Source organism: Vulpes vulpes, chromosome 2 (genome assembly GCF_048418805.1).
Source record: "Vulpes vulpes isolate BD-2025 chromosome 2, VulVul3, whole genome shotgun sequence".
In the NCBI taxonomy this organism is placed as follows: domain Eukaryota; kingdom Metazoa; phylum Chordata; class Mammalia; order Carnivora; family Canidae; genus Vulpes; species Vulpes vulpes.
Genome location: NC_132781.1, coordinates 125,072,508 through 125,098,903, shown reverse-complemented (window position 1 = coordinate 125,098,903; position 26,396 = coordinate 125,072,508). Strand labels below are relative to the sequence as shown.

Sequence of the window (26,396 nt, the reverse complement as noted above, 5' to 3'; positions counted from 1 at the left end):
TAATGTAATGGAATTGTCATTGAAGAGTTTACATAGGAGAAAATAGGATCGCCCAGCTTAGGAAAAAAAGGGGTAGTGAGATCAAACAAAGCAAGGACCCGACCGGTCAATAAATGTGAGCAAAGTATTGTGCTCAACACAGTGGGACAGGCACACAGACGCATAGGATGCAGTCCGTGGTTCAGTGTACTTACCTCAGACAAGAGGATATGAAACTATGGTGTGTCTCTAACATACACTTCATTTCAAATGGAATGTGAAATTTAGATTCCCAGAGTCCGGGAGAAAAAATGCTGGCTACATACGTAGTACTTATGCTGAATATCATGTTACATTGTTAAGATGAACTTCCATGCCCAATGTCATCCTCAGTGTGTCCCGGGCATTCCCCCCAAAGTTCCGAATCCTATTTTTCAGTCCCTGTTTACTGAGATTCCTCTGTATTTATGTCACTGTAGTGCCAGAGAAATACAGATGTGTATTACTACAGCACATGGTTGCTCACATCCAAGGAGGTCAGAGGTAGCAGGCGCATTCCTGAACAGCGCATGCTAACTCATACTTAGTGAGGGAATGAAGGAATGATAGACCTGTTTATGAAAGAACTCATATCAGATTAGATATAGCGTGTGCCTCACAATCTACTGGTGCTAGGGTTCTGAGCCAAGTATGTAAATGGAAACATAGGGTGTTACTTTTCCCCCCCGGTGCCCAGGAAAGTCAAATGAGCTCAAACTCAGAATTTTCTCACTGTTAAGCTTTCCTCCTAGCAATTTTCCTGAAACATTTGTGGTCTGTATATATGCCTGTAGTACAAAATCATATTTGTGAAAATCATATTTACAAAATTATATTTATTAAATCATTATTGAGTTAGATAACAACCTATTTTAAGAGTAATATATCGTCATGTTTTATGATGTTTTGACTTTCATGTCCTGATGAGAACTTGAGAGCTCTGCTCCCAAAGTTCAGGGAAGAAAATGATTGTTCCTGAGTCATCTGTCCAGAAGGAGATGGGTGGGGTCGGTCAGAGGGAAAAGAGGGGACAGGGAGTGGAAGAGGAAGCAGTGGAGCAGAGCGACCACCTTATAGCTTTCTGGCATTAAGTTCCCAACTATACTGAAGTTTATGAAGGTAAACTCGAAAGGCCAGTTATAGGTATTGGTGAGACTGTGGTTTGGAAAATAGGTTGGTTTCTTTTGCTTTGCTTTGTTTTGTTTTGTTAAATATTTTATTTATTTATTCATGAGGGACAGAGAGAGGCAGAGACATAGGCAGAGGGAGAAGCAGGCTCCCTGCGGGGAGCCTGATGCAGGACTGGATCCCAGGACCTTGGGATCATGACCTGAGCCAAAGGCAGATGCAACCACTGAGCCATACAGGTGCCCCTGGAAACTAGGTGTTAATGAGGATAGAGAAAGGACGCATACTCCAATGGTCACTTGCACTGGTTCTGGCATCAGACAAACCCGGTGTGGGTAACTTGGACCTAACTTCTTGCATTTAAGCTCTGTACGCCTCAGCGGCTCCCTCTACAAATTGGGGACAATAATAATAGAGCCTGAATTATTGCATTATGAGAAGGATTCAGTGAGATAATGCCTGGCTCACAGAAAGCACTCAGTATTTATTAATATTTTATTCTTATCCCAACAACCCATGAACTCAGAGTCTTAGATGAAAAATGGAGGCTCAAGAAAGCAAGTAACAGGCAAAATCAAAGATCTAGTCACAGGGAGAGCCAAGATTCAAACCCAGGTCAAAACCCCGTGGCTGAGGACGCCTGGCTCAGTGGTTGAGCATCTGCCTTTAACTCAGGTCGTGATCCCGGGGTCCTGGAATCAAGTGTCACATCAGGCTCCCTGTAGGGAGCCCGCTTCTCCCTCTGCCTATATCTCTGCCTTTCTCTATTCTCTCATGAACAAATAAATAACATCTAAAATAAAATAAAATAAAATAAAAGCCCATGGCTGAAGCTGTTTAGAAAAAATGCCTAGAAATACTACCTGCCATTACATCACTAGGCCAGGGCAGGTGGTGGCAGGGTAAGCCAGGTACTGGGAGAGCAGAGGAGGGCTCAGGCATTTCACTGGTGGAGTCTGGCTTTCGGAAATCAGCATACCGTGGCTTCATGTTCCCTGAGCACCTGCTGAGCGGACGCCTGGTGTGCACCACAGGGAGGCCGGTGAGCAACAATGCAAAGATCACTTCATCTTTAGCAAGATTCAAAACGAGAATGGGATACAGCCTGTCCCTCGCTCCCCCTGACCAAGTCGTTAAACCCAAGTGCTTGCTGAGAGACAACAGCCTGTATTTTGTGCAGCAATTGCAAAATGTGTTCTCTCTGCCTCAGAGCACAGAGGCTTGAAGGGCCCAGAGGCTCCTGGAGGGGAAGGGGAGCCCATGCGGGGATGGTCTGTGCGGAGCCAGGGAGGAACAAGAGAGGGAGTAGCCAGCAGGTGAGGTGCTCCGTCAGTCTGGTGACTGTTGTCTATGTTGCCCCTGCTGCACTGTGTTACATCTGTAAAGAGGTATCTCTGCCCAGCGTAACTCTCTGTGATGGGTGGGAGCACCCAGCTAATGAAACCCAGACCCAACATTTCATCCGTAGACCACCCTGATGCATAGTCCTGGGGCCCTGCCCTCTGGTGCTATCTCCAGGCCGGAGGGGTCACCCTTCCTAATCACAGGACCAGAGGACTAATGATGTAGAAGGGGGGACAGTGGTGGCCCACATTGTGGCGGCTGGGCTCCCATTCCAGCCCTGCCTCCTCCCGGCCTGTGCTAGGGCCAGGTGACTCCAGAGCCTCATCTCTTCATCTGCAAAACAGACAGCTTGAGAGAGTGGAGTGGATTGAGCGTGGTGCCCGGCAGACGTGAGGCTGTTCCTCGTCACACTCTGACACGGTAGCTATTGCCACGCCGAGGATGCGAGTTCCAGGAATACCCGAGACCCAGGTCTGACTGTCAGCGGGTTAGGAACAAGGGTTTCCTGTAAAAGCAGTGTTGGAACCCAGGCAGTGCACCCAAGCATGGAGCACAACGAAGCCACAGCCAGCCCACACCAGGCCCCTCTCCATGCAGAGCTTGGTCCATGTCCAGATGGGCCCCCCCGGCTCAGCCGTGAGCCCCTCACTCTGCTCTGGCAGGAGATTATTGTCAGCGGGGAACCGCTCCTCTCTCCCTTTCCGTGCCTGCGCCTCTCATTGCGGTGATTATGTATCCAGCCTGGGAAATGGTGACATCCTGGGAGTGCGGCCCTGGCCTCTGTGGTGCCATGACAACCAGCCTCCCAGCAATCACCCCTAATAACCACCACACACTCACCATCCCTTACACTTGGGCAGAGGCTCCCCAGGGAGCTTGAGCTTCTTTTGGAGCAGCTGCACAAAGCTTCCTGCTGGGAACAGATTTTGAGAGCAAGAGACAAAAATCAGAGAGGTCTCTAACCTGGCATGTATAGAGTGGGCCCAGGGACCTGAGGACCCTGTTGTCATTGTCTGCAGCCCAGTGGCTATAGGAATTTGTACTTCCACAGCGGGAACATAAGGACCCATAGATGCCTTTGCAACTCACTCACCTTACAGAGAGAGGTTATACTGGAGGGAAAGACCAAATATGAGCACGTGTGTAGCCAGGCCTCACTGTTACGAGATTTCTTCATTAGGCTCCTGTCAAGACCCCAATGCCCAGTCGTCATGTCATCTGGACGGGTGCTGCCTCCCTTCCCTGCTGCAGGTGGAGACAATGTGCTCAGAAATCTCCACTCAACATCTTTCCAGAATGACAGTTCTCAGAAAGGCACCAGCCCCACTTGGCTAATAAGTGCTCATTCCTCACAAAGGAAAGACAAACAGCCCCTCATTAATACACTTGTCTGTGGCTGTTAGCCCAAATTGCCCCTTTAGATGGGCAGGTATGCCCTCAGCCAAACACAGGTTCCTGCTTCCCTTCTTGTTAGATCACAGATTCCAACTGAGGCTCCTTCATGATAAATGAGGCTAATGAGGCTCTAAGATGCTGTCCTCACTCAGGGGGCACATGGTCCCCATCTCTCCAAGCCCTTGATCCCTCAGCTGGGAGATGGAACTCATTCTGACCCCAGACAGCACCTGGCAGGTACCCCATGCCATCACTGCTCCCCCCGTTCTGTGGGGCCTGCCCCCTGCACTAGGACTGCTCAGCAACTTATGGATCCTCAACAAATGCCTATGCTTCTAATAAAGTAAGGAGGCTGGCCAAAATTAGCCAGTAAGAGGAAGAAAAGGATATAGAGGGCTGAAGTAGTCAAAGAAGGCTTCTTGGAAAAGAGCAGGAGGCAGAGAAACATGGGAGCAGAGAGAGGTGGTATCTGGACTGAATGTGTCCCTTCAGTATTTGTATGTTGAAATCCTAACCCCCAACTTGATCGTATTCGGAGGTGGGGCCCTTAGCAGGTAATCACATCATGAGGATAGAACTCCCATGTATGGGATTCATGCCCTGATAAAGGAGGCCACAGAAAGCTCTCTCACCCTTTCCATTACACGGATACAATGGTCACCCACAACCCAGAAGGGGGCCTTCACCCGAGCCTGATCCTGTTGGCACCTTACTCTCAAATTTGCAGCCTGTAGAACTGTGAGCACTTCTTATTGATAAGCCACCCATCTATCCTCTCCTGCAGGAGCAGCCCAAACTATGTCAGGAAGGTGTGAGCATGCATCACGGGCTAGCACCTACTGAGTGCTCCATAAACACCAGTCATCAGTATGACAGCACATGACCCACACATGACAGGCTCCCGCCCGCACAGCTGACAGATGGATTATGTCCAACCGCACACTAAAATAGTTTCATTGGTTGCTAACAATGAAACATCTGGATTTCTCAAAAAATTAAGACTTTACAAATGAGACACTCTGGCTGTGCTGGACTCACATTCCTGCGTGGCAGTGATGGGCTGGTGCTGAGTGGAAACCACCCCCGTTATTGGTTATGGACACAGCAGTTGTCCACAGTCCCTGCCACTGTCTCACTGTGTGCCCGACCACTGGAGGTGGGAGCTCTCTGCTCCTGGTGCGAATGATGAGTAGGCCAGTGAGGCCACAGTGGGGTATCAGAGCAGAAGAGGAAAGGGCAGTGACACCACATCTTCCTGGCGTCTGGGCCTCCTGGCTTGCTCTCTTTGCAGCTGCTCTGTCCTGATTCTTCTGGGTGGTGTCAGCCTGTGGGTGGTGCAGCAGCAGGGCAGTGGCAAGAACACAGAGAGGAGAGGGTGGCTGGACCATGCAGGTTCACTGGCTCCCCAAACCTATCATAGCCCACGCTGGCTTGCTTTCTGGGCCAGCTGTGGAGCAGCAGCTGCTGAGAGGGAGCAGGCTCCTCGGGGACCTACAGGGAGACGGAGATGCCACTGGGCCCAGGAGCATGAGAGCAGCCTCCCAGAGTCGGGTTGGGCAAGAGAGCATCATCATTTCTCCTCCTTCTGAGTTTCAATCCATTTTTTTTCCTCTCTGAAGAAAAACAAGTTTTTCACTTACTATTTCTTAACTTTGAATGACTGTTTAATAAAAGATCTATTTGTGAAGTATCGGATAGGCTGACCTATTTCAAAAAGTTATACAAGTCAGGGACCGATGTCACCCCTTCTAGATGTATCGCTTACTCTCCGTGCTGCTGTGCATTGTGTTGCTGTGGTGTTCACTGTTGAACAGTTATTTGTAGAGTTAATCAAGGATTGTATGAAAAGTGAATCGCTAAGGGTGAGTCACTGGGCATCGCTCTTTCCCAACGCAGAAGCCTCTGAGTCTGCATATGATCTCCGTTGCCTTTAGGCGGACGTGTCTGGGGACTGTGTCACTAGGCCCACGGTAGTATAGTAGCCGCTAATTAGATCCTAGCCTTCTCTCACTGTCCTCAGCTGGAGAAAAGCCAGCATTACCCGTTCATGGGAGTTCTTACCCTCCCTGGGAAAATTATTGGCCGGGTCTCTCATTGGGCAGAATTACTGGACATGGCTTCTTGTGTGGTAAAAATTACTGGCTACATCTCAATTGTGGAGCCTTTTCTCTCCAGGGGCAAAACCATGGCCTGCATATCTCTGAAGGAAAATTGCCATCTGCCTCACTCTGTAGTCGTGCCCCCATTATGGGGAGATTGTCAGCCGTGTCTCCAAACAGAAGAGCGTGCCAGCTGTCCTTCTCCACAGAAGAAATGTCAGCAGAAGTGAGCAATTTCAAACCCGTGCGTGATTCTGAGTCTGTGCCTTTTGCATCATGAACGCAACCATCACATCCGGCTGCCTTCTTTCCTTTATTCTCCCTCTCCTCTGCCTGAGTCATCCAAGGCAGGGCAGTGGTGACATCCTTCGGCACCGAATCACAACCCCTTGTACGGAGAAAGGGGTATTCCAAGTGATAGTCCAGAGACAAGCTGTGTCCGTGTTCCAGCCCAGTTCAAAGACCTAGAAATCCATTTCACAACTTGTAGCTCTTACTGTCTGACCCTGGTGGAAAAACACATGAGGCTCTTGGGCTCCTCTCGCGCCAAGCTTCCCTAAGGCAGCACACTCTTCTCTGTTATTCTGGGTATGAGCACTATGCCAAGGGCTCAACATGAAAAATCTATCTCACCTACCCTCCGAGGAAAATGAAGCTTGGAAGGAGGCAAGCCACTTGTCCAAGGCTTCATAACCTAGAAGCCACAGAGCTCGTTTCAGCCCACGCGCTGAACCTGGAACCACTTGTCCTCTTAGCCACCAACCGTGGACATGAGTTCCAGGGCAGTGTCTAATGTGAGGTCCGATGAATGGAGCCACATACAGAAACAGCCTATATGAGCTCTGGATTCCCTCCATCCTCTCTTCTCCTGGCCCCAGAGCCTACACCACACGCAGCATGCTGTGCTTCCTACCAGCTTCTGTCCCAGTTGTAATGTGGGTGGGTTTAGCTCTAGATTTCTCCGGAGTCAGCAGTTTTCTTCTTAACTCTTCCTGTCTTGTTGCCTCACCTCCTTCCCAGGATTCTGATAAATCTTCAGTTACCCTGTCATCTGAGTTCTCTCAGGCGAACAGCGCTGTGTCAAGCACCATGAAGGATAATACTCGAGTTCCATGCAGACATGTTCATGTGTGCGTGTGTTATAACGCAGACCTCTTCCTGCACAGGGCACCTAACAGAGCCTGTAGAACTTAAAAGAAGTGTTGGTTGCTTTTTGCCTATAGTATTGTAACCCCTGGTGTTCTGAGGGAGAGCGTGGGCTGAGAGTGCTTTGTCCAAAAAAAGAGACAGTAAATAGAGGGAAGGGAGAAAGTGTGATCCAATAAGATGTGAAGGCAGGACAAATGCAGTTGGTTGTCAACCAGGGGCAAGTCATGCCCCACAGGGGACACAGTTGGCAGTTTCTGAGGCCATTTTTGACTGTCTCATCTGGGGTTTGGGGACTCAGTGGACACAGGCCAGGGATGTTGGTACACATCCCACAGCGTCCCAACAGCAAAATATTATGTGTCCCAAAATTCAGTAGTGCAAAAGTTGAAAAACGTGGATTCCTAAAGAATAATAAGCCTTTTCTTCCTGCCGGACTTCTCTGTACCTTAGGTACCTCTGTACCTAATTTCAGTGTCCACCCCCAAAACTGAGTAGGAGTTTCCCCAGCTCTTTTTGACCTCAGCCTCTATATTCATGAGTATTCTGCTGAAGTCACCTTGGGAAGGCTAACCTAGAGTACTGGGCATTGGTAGAAGAAAACTAAAAGATAAGACCTCTGGAATCCATGGGTCTTATGATCCCAGAGGGGGAAGTCACCTGGTAGACAATCCTACCTCCTTCATATGATAGACAAGAGGACGGGTCCAGAGTGCCAATGGTGGTTCAGCCATTGAAATGAGAGGCAGATAAGAGATTAAAAGCATAGGCTGGAAACAGACCAAGTTAGAATCCGTGCTCTGCCTCCTGCCTATGAGCAGGAGAACCCATGCCTGGGTTGATGAACTAGACTGATTTGTCCAAAAGGGAAATAATACCTGTGAATGTTGAGCAAGTTAATATATGTAAAGTGCACAGTGTAATTGTTCAACAATAATAGGTGTTAATAGGAGCAGCTATTTTGTGTCCGGCCTGGATTCCAACCCAGCATCGGCAATTCTCAGGCTGACTGACTGTCTTTCCAGTATCTTCTGATGGGTACATGAATAGGTAAGGAGGAACAGAAGTACAGAAGTGGGAACTCACAGGTACCTCTAAAACATGAGGGAGCCCACTTTGATTCAGTTGTATGAGCAGAGAAATGATACTGACAGAGCAAGGGAAGGCCTGGTTGTGGAGACAGTGTAACAGGGAGGCAGATGGATAGTCCTTTGAAAGTCCCCCTCTGCTACTCACTTACTGTGTGATCCTGAGCAAGCTACTCAGCCTCACTTGGTCCATCTCCTCTCTAACTCAGGACACTGAGAGTATCATTCTGATAGGTTTGAGCGTAAATGGGATGATGTGTGCAAAGAAATGATAGGTATCATTACTGCTTTTGATGTTGTCTCTGAGACACACACTCCCTGTTGGCAAATCTAACACATTCCCAGGGCCTCGATCTGGGCTCTTTGGATTCTCATTCATCCAGAATCTTTGCTCACAAGGGGAACAGAGCTTGTCTTCTCTCTGTCCAAAGTCTCTTCTTTTCTCTTCCTGAGTGCTTTATATTCTAGAGCCTCTTTGGCAACCATGTAGGTCAACAGGATTTTTAATGCTAAGCCAAGGGGCTCCAAGAGAAATACCCAGGTACTCGAACCTTTTGTACCATAAGTTTAGTAAATTACGTGGAACACACAGCGATGTTCCACTTATATTCCCCTAGCTGGTTCCCCAGTACCTTCCCTTGCCTCTGATAATACAGTAAAAAATATCACTTATTCACACCTGTAACTAAGTTTGTGTGATTGGTTAACATTTATCATTTCCTTTGGCCCATGAGTTCCAGGAGAGTAGGACTGGATCTATCTTGCTCCTTGTGTCCTTCATCAATAGTACAGGACCTGGCATGTGTGCATCCAAAAAATAATAATAATAATACTTTGAGTGTTCTAGGTCATGTACTAAGTGCTCTTGCATGTGTATGAATGCATGTAAAAGACACTTAAATAGCTGATAAAGGATTGTACAGGCTGAATTACTGAAAACGTTAAATTACAGATGACTTCCTATTGAATGTATTTATCTTCATACTTTTCAAGGAATTGGAACAAATCCGAGGTGTATAGAGCACTGCTTAGCTAGGGACCTGTTGAACTAATAAGTATTATTTTCCTGTAGAAATTAAAATGGCTTGTCAATATTCATTCATCTAATATTTACTGAGCATGCCTATGTTTCAGGGAATACATCCAGGTAAAACAGACAAAAACCCCTCCCCTCATAGAGCTTGCATATTAGGAGACACAAAATATATTAAAAGCCAATGCATATAAACTGGAGGTGAGGGCCAGTGGGAGGAAAGGTTGGCTCTCTGCTGATAGGCCATAGTGATTAGAGCCCAGGAGTGAGAGATGGCCTGAGTGTATGGGCTTATTGTGATATGAGGGTCTCAAGTCATACAAAGTTCTGAGGTCCCCAACTATGCTGGCTGTTGATGGTGTAATGCTTGAACTCATGACCCCTTACTGTAGAAACTGTGCTCCTTAAGTGTTTGAAAGGAGTTGATTCTTTTGAGGACTCTGGCCGTACAAAAAGGATAGGGTAGGAGCAGTCATCATTAAGAGCCCCCCCGCTGACTATCATCTAATTAATACATAATAAAAAATAGTGTGATAACCAGGGAGGAAAAAACCTTCCAGCTTTGAGATTCTGTGATTCTCTCTAGATTCTACTCTGGTTACCTTTTTCACAGCTATGCAGATGTGTACATGTGCACATGATGCAGGGCAGAATCACATCATGATTAAGAACAAGGACTTTGAAGCCAGATGGATCGGAGTACAAAATGCCTCTACCTCAGTTGAGCTGCGGTCCTCAGGTTACAAAACCTCTCTGTGCCTTAATACTTCACATCTGAAATAAGGAATCACTGTTCTTATGTGAGATTAGTGTAAGGACTAAATAGATGAAAAGCCCAGGGCCTGGAACATAGTAAGCTTCCTGTAAACGGTAATTACCAATATGTGAAATGTTGCTGCTGAACGAATGAAAAGAAGTCATGGCATTGATATTAAGACTTCAGTAAATATAGTCATGGAAAAATCTGCCAAGTGCTGTGCTGGCCAATCCATTGTCTATAACCTGCCTTCTGTGTCGTACATGGTAATTAGTGGTAGGCTGATGAAAGAATTGCCTTCTTTCATTTCCGCTACATCTTCTGGGGCTGTCCTTTTCGGGCTTTACGGGGTTGCTACGCTAACATCCCAATATGCCATGCATACAGAGAACAGGCTGCTAGGTATAACCTTGTAAACATTCTTTACGTCATTGAAATAGCCCACAAGTTCTGTACTCCTCAGTCCCCAAGTCTCAGTCTGGAATAAAATACGATTGGCCTATACAGAGGCAGTGTATGCTAATGAGGATAAAAACAGCTCCTGACATTTATTGAGAACCTACAATGTGCCAATCATATGTTCCAAGCAATATGGAACATCCCCCTTCTGCAGCTGGGAAAACTGAATCTCAGAGAAGTAAATAGAATGTGAACAGCTGGTAAGTGCCAGAGGTAGAAATTGATGGACTCCAGAGGGCAGTGTGCTGATCCCTTCCCATTCACTGCAGGTGCATCAGGTGGGAAGTTGCTAAGCCTCAGGGCTCCCACTTAGCTATTGAGATGTTTGCATGGGGCTTGTCTGGAGTTTGGAAGTTCCCAGTCCTAACGAGAGTCCCTTGGAGAGAAACTAATGTGAAAATCTAGTTCTCAATTATGAGGACACTAGTCAGAGTCCAGGGGCCTTCATGAATGCCTGATTAAAGTCCAAGAGGCTTTTCTGTTTCAGTGAGTCTAATTCTCAAGTTCAATTCTGATTGATGAGGGTTATTTGTTGTTCTCTTAAATGGTTAGGTGACAATTAGTATTTTGGTTCGGCTCCGAGTTTAATTCAGCAAGGTTTGAAAGGGAATTCATTATAGCCTTAGATTTTCTACATAGAATTTGATACGGACTCTGTGACTGTGTTGAGCAGGCAGGAAAGAGAAAGTTCTGGAAGATGTATTAAATAATACATCCCGGTGTTCAGAATTGTGATGCAAACACTTGTTAAGTGGAACCATACTCAATTACCATTGGTCTAGATTAAAAATAAGTATGGGCAAATGCATATACCTCTCCATCATACATGCTGAGCACCCAGATGGCAAATTCATTCATTCATTCATTGATCTAGCTCTGGTTCTAATCATATTTATTAAACATTCATGTGCAAGAAGCTTACATTACAGTTGAGATAACACAAACGCAGGGATTGTTAAATCATATTGTGAGAGTACCCGAGGTCCTGTTAAGTGAGTGCGCCAGGCCAAGTGTGAAAAGATCATTTAAGGCCCAGATAGTAGTGAAAGATGAGGCCTGTGAGTCCAGCAGAAGTTGAGTCAATATAGACAGAACAATCAGGCATAGAAATGGGAAAGGTCAAGATATACCTAAGCTATCTTCTATAAGTTCAAAGTTAAGGTAGAGAGGCATGTTATAGCAGCATCTGATAGGATTTGTTGTCCCAACTGAGGAGCCTTACGTTCATTCCTCTAAATGGAAATCAGCTGAAACTACTGAGAAGTAATAGTGCCTGGATGTCAGAGCAAAGGCACAATATATACAAAATAACTGAGGTTCAGTCAAGTGCCACTATTAACAACTATGACCCAAGAGCTATAAAAATAAATGTCCACACACAAGATTGTCCATGAATATTGATGGCAACATTATTCATAATAGTCAAAAAGTAGAAACCCAAGTGTTTAGCAACTGAAAAATGGATAAACCAAATGTGGTACAATCCATACAAAGGATTATTATTCAGCCATAAAAAGGAATGAAGTGCTGATACACTACAGGAAGCAGTATACTGAGAGAAAGCAGCCAGCCCCAGGAAAACTCTATCTCATATAATTTCTCATTTATGGGAAATTTCCAGATTAAGCAATTTCATAGAATAAGAAAACAGATTAGCCAGTTCCTAGGGCTGCAGGAATAGGGAATGAGGAATTATTACAAATGGGAATGGACTTTGGGGGTTTGGTTGATGAAAAAAATTTGAAATTAGTGATGCTTTTATATAGTTATGTAATTATACTAAAAAAATGAACTGTAAATTTCACATGAGCAGATTTTATGGTATGTAATTTTATATCTCAAAAAAAGCTGTAAACACATTTTTTAAGCATCGCAGATGACTCCACGTGTTGCTAAGTGCAGTCACACACAGGCCAGTGGAACTGTGAAACAGATATGTCAACCCAAAGCTTGGAAAGGCTCTGTGCCATATCTCTGGATGGTACAGGTCCCATGTGAGTCCTTCCATGAGAAAGGTTTCTGCTTTCAGATTCTCTGTGTCACTTAGATTAGACTCTGCACATTCTACTCCAAGTTAGAGTGTTGGCTTTGTAGCTGGCCCAAACATGGTAGAGTTAGTGGGTAAGGACATGCTAATTTTGTCTTGTTTTGCTTCTGGTCTACAGTTTTTGAAGAGCCCGAAGATCCAAGCAACAGGTCGTTTTTCTCTGAAATTATCTCTTCAATTTCGGATGTGAAGTTCAGCCACAGTGGGAGGTATATCATGACCAGAGACTATCTGACCGTTAAAGTCTGGGATCTCAACATGGAAAATCGTCCCATTGAGACTTACCAGGTATGGACCACCGCCCACTGTAGGTACATAAGGCACTTCCTTTGTGGGCCTCCACATCAGCCTGCAAAGGCTTACAATGCACAAGAGTAAGAGACACTACGTCATCATATCATATATTCAATAAGATGGTACAGTCTATAAGTTCCATAGGATATTAAACAAGAGTACATAAGGAGGAGCTTGAATTCAATTTAACCTGTGAGATGAATATTGAAGACAGAGATGTTCTCTTAGAGCTAGTTGACTGGTGGAGAAGCACGATGATGAACAGGGGATTGAGTAGGCAGTGATGCCAGAGATGGTGCTGGGTATATGGGACCACAGGCAAGGAGGGCCTGATGAGAAGAGACCCAAAGGCTGAGTCTTGATTGCCAGGAACTAGCCAGAGGATAGTATATTCACAGGTGGTATGTTCAGAAAGGAGTTCTTTGTATATTAAATATAGAACACAGGCAAAAAGAAGAGTCTAGAAATCTAGGCCTTAGTAATGAAGATTAGGTTATTTTGTCTTCGGGCTGAGTGCAATGGAAAACCATTAAAAGGTTTGACACTGTAAATAAAGGAGGAGATGACGGCAATTGGTGCTGGAATGGTGGCATACAGATAAAGGGAGAGGTAAGAGGAGAGTTGGGGAGGCACACTTGCTGACTCAATGTGGAGGGAGGAGTCAAGAAGACTGTACAGGTTCCTGGCCTGAGCCTTGGCTAAATGATTGGTAGGTCTATGGACAAAGGGAACAAAGAAGAAGGCAGGCAGTGTTTAGAATAGAATGGCTTTTTTTAGAAAATGGAAGACCAGACTGTGAGGTAGAAAGGATTTGAAGCAGCTCATTTCAGGTAAGAGCACAATAGAAGCAAAGATCAAGAGGCAGGGATAAACTGGTCTTTTTAAATATATTTTGGGTTAAAGAGGTGTGAAAATTCTGGACCGACGGATTTAACTTTATATTTTTTCTTCAGACATAATTCACATACTGTAATATTCACCCTCTGGAAGTCTACATTAGTATATTTACAAAGTTGTGGAACCCTCACCACTCTCCAATTCCAGAACATTTTCATCACTGACTAATATTCTGGTGGTTCTGGGGAGGAGAGACTCTAGGGGGAGATGGGAGGAAACAGAACAGTTAACAAGTTATTGCAATATCCTGGCAAGGGCTGATAGTAGCTTAGATGAGGATGTGAGCAATGGAAGTGGCCAGATTCCTTACATATTTCCAAGGTAAAATCAACAGGATTTGACCACAAATTTGATGTAAGAGGAAAAGAAACACCAGGGATCATCATCCCAAGGTTCTTATCCTGAGTGATTAAGAAAATGATGGTGCCATTTTATGTAGATGAGGGAATCAAGATCTAGTCAGAGACATGTAGAGCTAAGTAAACATCCAGAAATTGCAAGTAGACAGCTCAGTTTGAGTTTGGGTATACCTTAGCTTAGAGAAAAGAAGCAATCAGGACTATGCCCTGCGAACCCGGTGTTTGGAGGTTGGAAGAGGAAAAGTGAGAGGAATGTTCTAAGAGCCAAGTAAAGAAACTATTTCAAGGAGGAGGAATCACCAACTACTAAATGCTATATAGCTGAAAATCCAATAGCTGAATCAAGTAGGAAAGGACTGAAAATTGGCCACTGGATTTAGTAATGAGGAGATAGGTGTAGGTGAATGGTATTAATGAAGGTCTAATTGGAGTGGATTTTGACATAGACTGTAAATAGAAGATGTGAATGTAATGAGTACAGGTAACTCTTCCAAGAAATTTTAGTCTAAAGGGTAACAGCAAAATGGGTTGTAGCAGGAATGGGATACAGGCATAAGGAAGTTATCACAGTGTATTTTATGCTGAGGGGAGTAAGCCAGGAGAGAAAGAACAATTCAAGCAGCTGACTCCTTGAGGGAAGCAAGAGGGAATAGAGTCCATTGCGAAACTGGCCATAGATGGGAAGGTGGACAATTCATCCATCAGTGAAAGGAGAGAAGAGTAAATAGCTATGGATGCATTGTGATGGGAACCATAGATGATTTCTTCGTGTTGCTTCTGTTTTCTCACAAAATAAGAAGCAAGGTCATTAGGTGAATGAGAAAGAAAAGCAGAAAATAATCATCTAAGAGAGAGGTAGGGTTACTCAGGGATCCAGTTGAGTACAATATAGGAGAGAGATACTTAAGGTGTGAGTGTAATGATAGGTCACTGAACCTCAGGTAGTTGAGGAGGGAATTAATTGAGTGAAGGAAAGTAGACAAAAATGGATTTGAAGAACTGATGGAATAAAGATAGTAAAGGTAGTGAACTAAAAAGATAGGAGGTAGCAATAGAGTAGTACTTGTTAAACAGATACAGTTAGGGTCATGGCTAGTCTCATCATGTGATCAAGGAAGCAAAAGACAAAACACACTGAAAATGATGAGGCCTGAGTAACGGAGAAACCAGAGTAATGATTACGAAGAATAATGGCAGCGGATTTGAGAGCTAGAATTACTTCCAAGGAATGTGGCAGAGGGACTCAGAAGTATTGCTGACACTAACAAGGTAGACAGCAGGGAGTTTAGTTGATGACATGACTAGAGAAGAGCCAAAGGCTTTAGTACAGGAATCATTGTCTAGAGCAGCAAGGAGCCCACTACCCCACTTTGACACATGTGAGCACCTACCACTTGAGTGGCCACAGGACAAGCCAATCTTTCAGAAGAAATTCAGAGAGAAGATTGAGGACCCCAAGGACTTTGACCAACTGTGAGTAATGCAGGGTGCTGTGAGGTTTTAGGGCCAGAATTCAAGACGACATATGTAGCTGAGATAGTCTGTTGGTTGAAATAGCATGCCGTATATATTTGGGGTCTTCCTGTCCCCCAGATCCGGCCAAACTCCAGGACCCTACTTCCCAGCACCTGCCTCCAGACTCTTACCTTCATGTTCAACCCAGGCCTAAGCTAACTCAAGTGTCCTCTTCCAGCTTCACAAATATGTCATATGACAGGGGGCAATGACTGCTAGAACCTGAGTGTGTGTGGTATGTGTGTGGTATGAACAGACTTGTGGCCTTCTGATTGAACCTGGATTAGTGAAAACTGAATTTAGTCACTACAGTGGCAGGAGCCATTAGTTACTTTCATTTTGGAGAAAGGGTTTAAGAACCCAGTGAGCTAGCCAAGAGCATGATTCTCAAAACAGCTTCAGCTAGTGATAGGTCTTTGAGATAGGTCTCACAGTACACATACTGAAATGAAATATTACAGAAGTCTAACTTCAGATAGCATATTTCAAAGTAATTTGGTTATGTTTATAAACTATAACCAACATGGTAACATACTGTGTAAAATATGGTAAATAAACTCTGAATTTCTAGAACACTATTGAAAAAGATTCTGAAGGCTGACCCAATGGGAAGTAATTTCCAATGCCAGTTACTAATGCCTTCCCTGAAGAGGGAAGTAAGTAATGTTCCTGCCATGTATTTTCATACCTGTATCAACTGGTCTCCGGCATCCTTCCAGGAATAAGAAACTGTAGACTTAAGTATCATTAGCTCTTTTCAAGTTCTCCTACAGAACAGGGGTTGGTAAACTGGCTGGCTGGTGGGCCAAATCCAGTCTCCATTTGTTTTAGTAAAAGAAGTTTTACTGAAACACAGCCATACCCCATCATGTGTACATGGTCCATGGTTAGTTCATGCTACAATGGCAGAGATGAATAGGTGTGACAGAGATGATAGAGCCCACAAGCTTAAAATATCTGCTCTCTGACTCTTTATAAGATAAGTTTTTTGAGCCCTGAAATCTAAGAACCAACCAACAGACTTCACTCTTGCTGGGCCTCATGAGCAGTCCCATTAACTACAACATGAGGCTTCTACGAGTTCATGATTTGAGAACCTCTATGTTGGGAGTCTCAATTTAGTGTCAAGAAGGCCATACACAATAGGAACATGGACAACAAATATTTGGAACATGAAGAAAAAAGCATCAAATTGGGTGAGTTTTAAGTTTTCTCTTGCTCTGTGTTCTAGATGTTTCTAATCAATGTTTCTTACCTTATCCTCTCCTCTGATGGAGATAAGTCCATCTTGTTTGCCTAAGGGTTTGTTTTTTGTTTGAGCAACAGGACATAAACACCATACCTTCATAGTCAAAGATGATGAAATCAAGGCAACAGGAGCATCCCGAAATTTAGCTGCTGGGCAAGACAAAATACTGGTTCAGACTGGATTTTCCTTTAGATCCCCTCCCCACCCCCCCGACTTCTGTCTTTCAAGAATTTTGTTTAGAGTTCTTGGCAATGTGGTTCCTGCTAATGGAACCACACTTCCAAAGCACACATGTTTTGATACTTACTATTCACCCATGATATTTCTGTAAGACAAAATGCCAAAGGTGAAAGTTTGTATGTCAAGAAAAGTTTGTAAGCCTGAGCCAAAAAACAAATCTTAGTGACTCTAGTGAAATGAAATAATCATCTATCCATTTCTTATAGTTTTACAATTCCTTAACCCATGTAGGATTCTGAGAAGTTCTGCATAATGGAAACCTGCTTAACCGTTTTTTTTAAAACTTAATTTCTCCCATCTCCAAACATTCACATCTGTGCCTTGCCTGAAAAGTGCTCCATACCAGATCAGAGGAATGAGTAGTGGGAGAGAAGGCTAAAAATAAGGAGCTATTTGTCTTATATTTTTCCCTCAAAAAGTAGGAGAGCTAGAGTACAGGTGTGTCTCATTGTATTGCACTTCCTAGCTACTGCCTTTTTAAGATACAAGTTGAAGGTAGGTGGCAAGCCTGCATCAAGCAAGTCTACCAACACCATTTTTTCAACAGCATTGACTCATTTCGTGTCTCTGTCACATTCACCATTTTCAAGCCTTTATTATATGTTACGACAATCTGTGATGAGTGATCTTTGACATTACTATTTTAACTGTTTTGGGGTGTGATGAACGGTGCCCCTATGAGATGGTGAGCTTAAACAATGTATGTTGTGTGTGTTCAGCCTTCTCCACCAACTGGTCATTCCCGCCTCCCTCTCTCTCCTTCTCCTCTGGCCTCCATATTCCCTGGACAAAACAATATTGAAATGAGGCCAGTCAATAACCCTCCACTGACCTCCAAGTTTCATGTGAAAGAAAGAGTTACACATTTCTCACTTTAAATCAAAAGTTAAGGATGCCTGGGTGGCTCAGCAGTTGAGCATCTGCCTTTGGCTCAAGGCGTGATCCTGCAGTCCCGGATCAAGTCCCACATCAGGCTCCCTGCATGGAGCCTGCTTCTCCTCCCTCTACCTATGTCTCTGCCTCTCTCTCTCTGGATCTCTCATGAATCAATCAATCAATCAATCAAAAACTAGCCATGATTTAAGCATAGTGTGGAAGCCATGTCAAAAGCAAAGTAGGCTGAAAGCTAGGCCTCTTGTGCCAAACAGCCAAGTTGTGAACATAAAGGAAAGTTTCTGAAGGGAATTAAAAGTGCTACCTTAGTGGACACATGAACGATGAGAAAGTGAAACAGCCTTATTGATGATATGGAGAAAGTTTGAGTGGTCCAGAGAGGAGATCAAACCAGCCTCAACACCCCCTTTAGCCAAAGTGTAATCCAGAGCAAGGCTGAGAGAGGTGAGGAGGCTGCCAAAGAAAACCTGAAAGCTAGGAGAGGTTGGCTTATGAGGCTCAAGGAAAGAAGCCATCTCTGTAACATTAAAGCTCAAGAGAAGCAGGTTATCCAAGATCTAGCTAAGATAATTCGTGAAGGTGGCTCTACCAAGCAACAGATTTCCAATGTAGACAAAAATAGCCTTCTATTGGAAAAAGATGCCATCGAGGAGTTTCATAGCTAGAGAGGGGAAGTCAGTGCCTGGCTCCAAAGTGTCAAAGGACAGGCTGACTCTTGTTAGGAACAAATACAGCTGGTGACTAAGTTGAAGCCAAAGCTCATTTACCATTCTGAAAATCCCAGGGCCCTTAAGAAATATGCTAAATCTACTCAGCTTTTGCTCTATAAATGGAAAAACAAAGCCTGGATGACTGCACTCTGTTTAAAAGATGGCTTACTGAGTATTTTAAGCCCACTGCTGAGACCTACTGCTCAGAAAAAGAGAATCAAAGTACTACTGCTCACTGACAAGGCAGCTGGTCACCCAGGAGCTCAGATGGAGATGTATTACGAGGTTAATGTTGTTTTCGTGCCTGCTATTAACAACATCCAGTCTGTAGCCCATGGATCAAGGAGTCATTTTGACTTCTAAGACTTATTATTGAAAAACTACATTTCATAAGACTATAGCTGCCCTAGACAGTGATTCTTCTGACAGGTGTAGGCAAAACCTTCTGGAAAGGATTCGCTGTTCTAGATACTATTAAGAACATTGGTGGGGTACCTGGATAGCTCAGTTGGTTGAGCATCTACCTTTGACTCAGATCATGATCCTGGGGTCCTGGGATCAAGCCCCAAGTTGGGCTCTCTGCTCACCAGGGATACTGCTTCTAATGTTCCTCTGTCATCTTATGCTCTTTATTAAAAAAAAAAAAAAAAAAAAGAACATTGGTGATTCATGGGATGGAGTTAAACTATCAATAGGCACAGGAGTTTGTATGACGTTGATTCCAGTCGTTATGGATGACTTTGAGGGGTTCCAAACTTTAGTGAAGGAAACCACTGCAGATGTGGTGGAGATAGCAGGCGGAGCCTTACAGATGTGATCGAACTTGAAAGAATGAGGACTCGCTTCTTACGGATGAGCAGAGGAAGTGGTGTCTTGAGCTGGAATCCACTGGTGAAGATGCTGCAGATTGTTGCAATGACAACTAAGGATTTAGAATATCACATAAACGTAGTTCATAAAGCAGCAGGAGTGACATCAATTTTGAAAGTTCTGTGGGTAAAATGCTGTCCAACAGCATCGCATGCTACAGAGGAATCCTCGGTCTTATTTGAAGAAATTGCCACACCCATGCCAGCCTTTCCCAACCACTACTATGGCCAGTCAGCAGCCATGAACACTGAGGCATGTCCTTCTACTACCAGAAAAAGGACAACTCTCTGGAAATCTCAGATGATTAGCATTTTTTTCAGCAATTAAGGTTTTGTTTAAATTACAGTATATACATTGTTTTTTTAGATAATGTGATTTATTGCACACTTCATATGGTATAGTGTAATAAACATAATCTTTACATGCCCTAGGAAACCCAAAAGTCCACTTAACTCACTTTGTTACAATATTCACATTATTGCTGCAGTCTCGAACCCACAGTGTCTCTAGGGTGTGCCTATACTAGAGCAACAAACTTGGCTTCCATTGCCCACTGGATTAACTTCCCCATTGGCATACTACCCTTCAGAAGTCTCATCCCCCTTTTTCCTCTATTATAAAGAGCCCAGAAAAAGTCCATGAAAAGCCAAGAAAAGGCAAGAAAGGTCTGTTGTAGGCAGAACCAGGACCGAGAGGCTCATCCTGCTCCCCACCTGTTTTTGTAAATCAGTTAAGTTCTGTTGGAACACAACCCCACTCATTTGTTTATGTATGACCCAAGGCTACTTTTGCATTCAAGGGCTGAGTTGAGTGGTTGCCACAGAGGCCCAATGCCACACGAAGCATAAATATTTATTCTCTTCCCCTTGATAGAAAAGATTTGCCAAACCCTGGTCAAGATAAAGAATCAGTCCTTTGTTTGCCCTCAAAGGAGCAGAAAATGCTTCTTTGCTCAAAGACTCCTAACAATCACTAGAGATCTTCAGTCCTACAAACAGAAATGGCCTCCTACATCAGTCTTGTGCCACTTCTAATATGCCCAAATGGTGGCAGGAGAGGAAGGGAATGACAAGGAGTTAATTTATAGCAGACATCTCAAGTACAGGCCATAAACCTCACCCTCGCATCCCCTTCCCCATCTAACAATGCCAGAAGCCCTGCTGCAGATGAATTCTCTTGTCACCAAAGCAATGAGGCAGGTACCTTGACAAGGCCCAGGACTATCTAGGAACAGTCATTTGCAGAGTTAGACATACTTGCACTGTCCAAATGACTCAGCTTTTCAATACCCAGAACATGTCATGGAACATAGAGTGAATGACCCAACCATGCTGACTGGTCTCATGTAAGATTTACATCCAACAACTTCATGAGGCCTCAGTGCCTTCCAACGGTGCTGCATTGATTCCCAAGCATCCTCTACCCTGCCTCATTCTCACCTGGTACCTTTCCTTCTTATTTCACTGAAAAATAGAAACAGGAGAGAACTATCACATACTTCAGGACCACAACCTTTACATCAGAGTCTCTTTACAGCTCCACCTGCACAGACCTATTCAAATTATCGTACCCAAAAATGAACATGGCAAGTCCATCCTTCCACTTGCTCAAGAGAAAGATCCAGAAGCCATCTTGATTCCCATTCTTTCCATGCTTCACATTTACATCATCCACGAATCCTATCCATTCTCCCTGCAAACATACTGAGAAGCTGACCGTTTCCTCCCACTGTTCTCACCCTGCTCCCCATTGTCATCTGTCACCAGACTATCACCGGCCTCCCTGACTCTGCTGTCTCACATGATCACAACATAGCCAGCTCAGCAGTCCTTTCTGTGATGTCTCCTTACCTTGCTCGATATAAAAGGCCCATGTGAACGCTCACCTGCCCCTATGCTGGGATGAAAACACACCAAGGGTATTTTGTTCACTGCATATCCCAAGCACCGAGCAGGCCGGCCATAAACATTTGCTGAATTAAAGACCAAAAGAGTAGTGTCCTCTCATGCCCATTAGCAAATCAATTTATAGAATAGGACTCTTATCACTTACCGGGCCCTTCTGCATGTCACCGGCTACCTAAGCAGCAGAGGGCCCAGACTGGATTCTGACCCAGGCCATCCAATTCAAGGCAGAGTTATACTGGAAGAATTAACAGCTCACATCCCAAGAGGAGGTCTTCACAGAAATAAGCATGCTTAAAATAGTAACTGACCGTCTTGGTGTATTCCCCCAACAGGTTCATGACTACCTCCGCAGCAAGTTGTGCTCCCTCTACGAAAACGACTGCATTTTTGATAAATTTGAGTGTGTGTGGAATGGGTCAGACAGGTAAGAAGGGCTCTGTGTCTAGGGAACCTTCCAGAGGGTGGGCCCTGTATTTGCTGAAGCCCTGGGCAATTTATCCTAAGCAGGGTGTGGCCAAAGGGAGGTCAGACTCAGGCCCCAGGGCCTAGCAGGAATTCAGCATGTTGATCCCCGGATTTCCCTTGAGGTCAGACCTGGAAAGGAGGATGGGATGTAGTGACACCCTTGAATCATCTTTCAGGACTGACACTGATGACCATGTGACATCAGTGCGAAAATCCCATGTTTCACACGCCAGCAGCCCCCAGAGCTAGGTCAACATGGCTGAAATGAAGAACACTAACAATCCACCAGTACATTCCAGCATAAACAGTTCAGATTATTGCGAAGTGCGCTTTCCTGATCAAAAATTAATGCTAGACACTTCTAGTGTAGACCTGGCCAAAGGCCCTGGTGGTTCATTAGCTGAATTCTAGTTGGCCTCATTTATCATATTCCCTCAAAGTGATTTATTATTGTTTTAAGGCCTTTTATTTCAACAATACTTCATATTACCTTCTAATGGTTCATTTTTAGTTTGACAAATACAGATGATTCTCCAGCTTCCAGAACAAAATACAGGCTACCAGGAGCTGATTTAGTGTTTTGAGAAATGTGGCACCAACAGTAGTGCTTGGAAGCACTACAGTCTGTCAGGGCAAGGCACTCAGAGGCTGGAGCTTCTAGTAAAAACAAGTGTTTTCTGACTGTTATTTGGCTTCCTTTGCCAATGAACCAAAATGTGCCTTCCACTTAGCAGGCCTGGAAAGAACCACCACATGACAGAGGACCCAAGTCACAGCACTTACTATAGGGCAGTGGGGAGAGACAGCAGAGCAGCTGTGATACATAGACCAAAGCTCCTAAGGCGGAAAGTCGCTGGCCCTGGCCCTATTTTCTTAATTTTTATTTGTATGTTTCTATAAATACATTTCTATATATTTTCATATGTTTATATAGAATTTATTCACTTTTCCATTATTAATAAATTTTTTATATTTGTTATCACCCTGATAACTTACCTTAACCTAGACTCACAAAGTACTTATTAGTCTACCTTCACACACATCCTGTTATATAATCCTGACCACAAGATGACAAAGTTGTTGTCATCATCCCCATTCCATAGCTGAGGAAACTGAGGCTCAGCAAGGTAAAGTAAACTGCCCCAGCTCATGAGCTAGTATGTAGTAGAGATAAGAGTAAGAAGTTTTGAGTTCAAATCCTAAGATCGACATTCTTTTCATAACTTCACTATTTCCTTCCATAACCAAGAAGATTCTTGGTTCAGATAAGATTGAGAGTTGTTCTTGTTGTTTCCAAACCAACAAATAAAAAACAAAAAATAAGGGCTTTCTCTGTTTAAAAACAAGTCAGGATGGAGGAAGCAAGTGTGGGTTCATGGGAAGCAGTGAGGCTGAGGGCCGAGTGCTGTGCCCTGGGGTCAGGCAGATGGGGGCTGGAGGCCTGACTTGGCCACTTTGTCACAGTGTGACACTGAGCAAGTTACTCACTTTTCCTCAGACATAGCTCCCCTATTTGGGATGAGGTAAGTCCAAGTGACATTGTCAGTACCCTACCTGATAAGGTGGCAACAGCTTCTTCTGCTACAATGACAAACACATGTCACCGCCCGCATTTCCTGGACCGGAGCTATGAAAGCTCACCCTTGATTGATTTGCCTGGCACAGCTGACCCAGCACCCAAAAACCTGTCCCCCTAGCTGTGGTCCCATGCTCTCAGCTTTCCCTTCACCTGTCTACACACTCACACCACGTGAACATTGATGAGATGCTTTCCTAACCAGCTGGTCAGGGCTTCGCTCAGAAATGAGGCCAAGCCCACCTCTCCAGCAGCAGCTACCTTGGGGTGTTACTGGAACAGCATTAAACCCCCTCAGCCTGTCCCTGTGTACAAACTGTCACCAGTTAAGAGTCAGTCCTTTGCCTCTGGAAGGCTTTGGCAGTCACTGCCCTCTGTCCATCATAAATAAGTCTGAGGATGAAGCACTCTTATAAAAATGTGGAAGCCATCTGTCAATCCACTAGCAAGTCTTTCTTCTCCTCCCAAATTCTTTTAAACTTCGAGTTTGTTTAGTCTCTTCCTGGGGGAAACCACAATGACATCCATTTGTTTTTTGTTTTGTTTTGTTTTGTTTTCCTTTTCTTTTTTATTGGAGTTAGATTTGCCAACATATAGTATAATACCCAGTGCTCATCCCGTCAAGGGCCCCCCTCAGTGCCCATCACCCAGCCACCCTATCCCCCCCGCCCACCCTCCCCTTCCACTGCCCCTTGTTTGTTTCCCAGAGTTAGGAGTCTCTCATGTTTTGTCACCCTCTCTGATATTTCCCACTCATTTCTATCCTTTCCCCTATAATCCCTTTCACTATTTTTTATATTCCCCATATGAGTGAAACCATATAACGTTTGTCCTTCTCCGATTGACTTGCTTCACTCAGCATAATACCCTCCAGTTCCATCCATGTTGAAGTAAATGGTGGGTATTGGTCATTTCTAATGGCTGAGGAACATTCCATTGTATACATACCACTTTCAATGTTTTGAAACTTTGTCAGAAGTTAGTCACCAGCTTAGAAAATTATGGCACCAGTGACAAAACTGTTTATATTTGGTTTGCAAATAAATATCTTGCATGGGTCTCATTTTGCTATTGTGTAATTTTGCTTTTTTTTTTTATTATTGGAGTTCAATTTGCCAACATATAGCATATCATCCAGTGCTCATCCCATCAAGTGCCCCCTCACTGCCCATCACCCAGTCACCCCAACCCCCCCACCCACCTCCCTTTCCACTACCCTTTGTTTGTTTCCCGGAGTTAGGAGACTCTCATGTTCTGACATCCATTTTCTTAGGTAAGGGTTCCAGCAAGGCTGCTCCTCAGCAGGGGGAGGACACACCAGGCTCCTCTGTGCTGTAGTATCAGTGTTTCTCCCGCTGTGCTGATGGCAGAAATTCCATCAGCACGGAAGCCCCACTCCTGCAACCACACTTCCAGTGTGCACAACTAGTGTCTTCACAAGTGTTCCTGACCCCTCTCCACCTTCACAGTCCTATGGGAGGTAGAGCAGGGATCATTAAAACCACAGGACTCACTGAGCCAAAGAACCAAAAGCTATCTACCAACCGAAGAAGGAAGTAACAAGGAGGATTATCATGATCCTTCATTGCCAAACCAACCCAAGAACTTGTTGCTTTTAGTGGCTCAAAACTGTGACCACAGTCAGGCAAACCTGTTTGGGTTTTTGGTTTTTAGTAAAACACTTGGCACCATTAGCTGGCCACCATGTGGTGTCATTAGCTCCAGAAAGACACAAAAGGGATGTGCTACCGCCTTCCTCCAGAGCACTCAGTGACTCCCTCTTTTCTCTCTACCTTGCAGTGTCATCATGACAGGCTCTTACAACAACTTCTTCAGAATGTTCGACAGGAACACCAAGCGTGATGTCACCCTGGAGGCCTCGAGGGAAAACAGCAAACCTCGGGCTATCCTAAAACCACGGAAAGTGTGCGTGGGGGGCAAGCGGAGAAAAGATGAGATCAGTGTCGACAGTCTGGACTTTAGCAAAAAGATCTTGCATACAGCTTGGCATCCTTCAGAAAATATTATAGCAGTGGCGGCTACAAATAACCTATATATATTCCAGGACAAGGTTAACTAGGAGGACAAGTTATTACTTAATAATCTCACATACTGAATACTAGTCAGACATGTTTTTAAATGTTTCTTTGGGTCTTCATTTGATGCATTGACATTAATTTCCCTATGCAGAAAACAATTGGAATAGAATTAAAAGGAGTCCAACTTTCCCAGATTCCCAGTTCTAAGAAACTTTTGTCAAACCCAATAGGTTCTGAGACACTTCTGTTTAGAATTGAGAGCTGCCAGCTAACACTAATTCTCCATATTTGACTTGAATTTCTGATGCTTTTATTGCCCAGTTTTCTCTGGTGGGTCCAGTGTTTTGTTTCTAGGTGTCTGCTGAGATAAAATGAGGTTGTCTGTAGTATTTAAAGAGAAAAGAGATAAGTTTTTTTTTTAATTAAGCAATTCCATTTGATTGAAAAAATCAACAAAAAAAATAAACACCGTTTACTCTTAGAGAATTTCTCCTTTTTTTTTTTTTTTTTTTTTTGGTGGAAAAAAATCAGTGTCTCCTGCCCCTGCAGCACTTTTTTATTAGAGGCTCATTTGAAGCAGAGATTTATGTCACGAGGCAGCGAAAGGGACGCAGAATGCGAAGGGAAGGGACATATCAACACTGCTATACCCTTTTTTGTAAGCACCATAGAAACAGCCTGAGAATTTGGCTAGGAAACCCCATGAATGCTTCAGGGGACATAAAGAGAACACTTTCTACACAGTGCTTCTCAGACTTAGCTTGGCAAGGCCATGTGGGGCCAGATTCCATCTGGGGCCTTGTTACTCTTGCTTTTTGTGATCTTAAATGGCTTCATATAATCCTCTACTTACACGTTCATTGGCTT

General features: G+C 44.3%; 1 protein-coding gene across 13 annotated transcripts in view; it reads left to right on the top strand.

The window, feature by feature from the left end:
* PPP2R2B (protein phosphatase 2 regulatory subunit Bbeta) overlaps positions 1-26,010 on the top strand; it is a 443,029-nt gene extending 417,019 nt beyond the window's left edge. For all 13 annotated transcript variants that reach the window (XM_072749915.1, XM_026018571.2, XM_072749912.1 and 10 more), the window contains 3 exons: positions 12,633-12,802; positions 21,782-21,873; positions 25,291-26,010. In XM_072749915.1, coding sequence (XP_072606016.1) covers positions 12,633-12,802; positions 21,782-21,873; positions 25,291-25,570 — 542 coding nt within the window. In that variant the 3' untranslated portion in view covers positions 25,571-26,010. The remainder of the gene's footprint in view (positions 1-12,632; positions 12,803-21,781; positions 21,874-25,290) is intronic.
* The last annotated feature ends 386 nt before the right edge of the window (positions 26,011-26,396 follow it).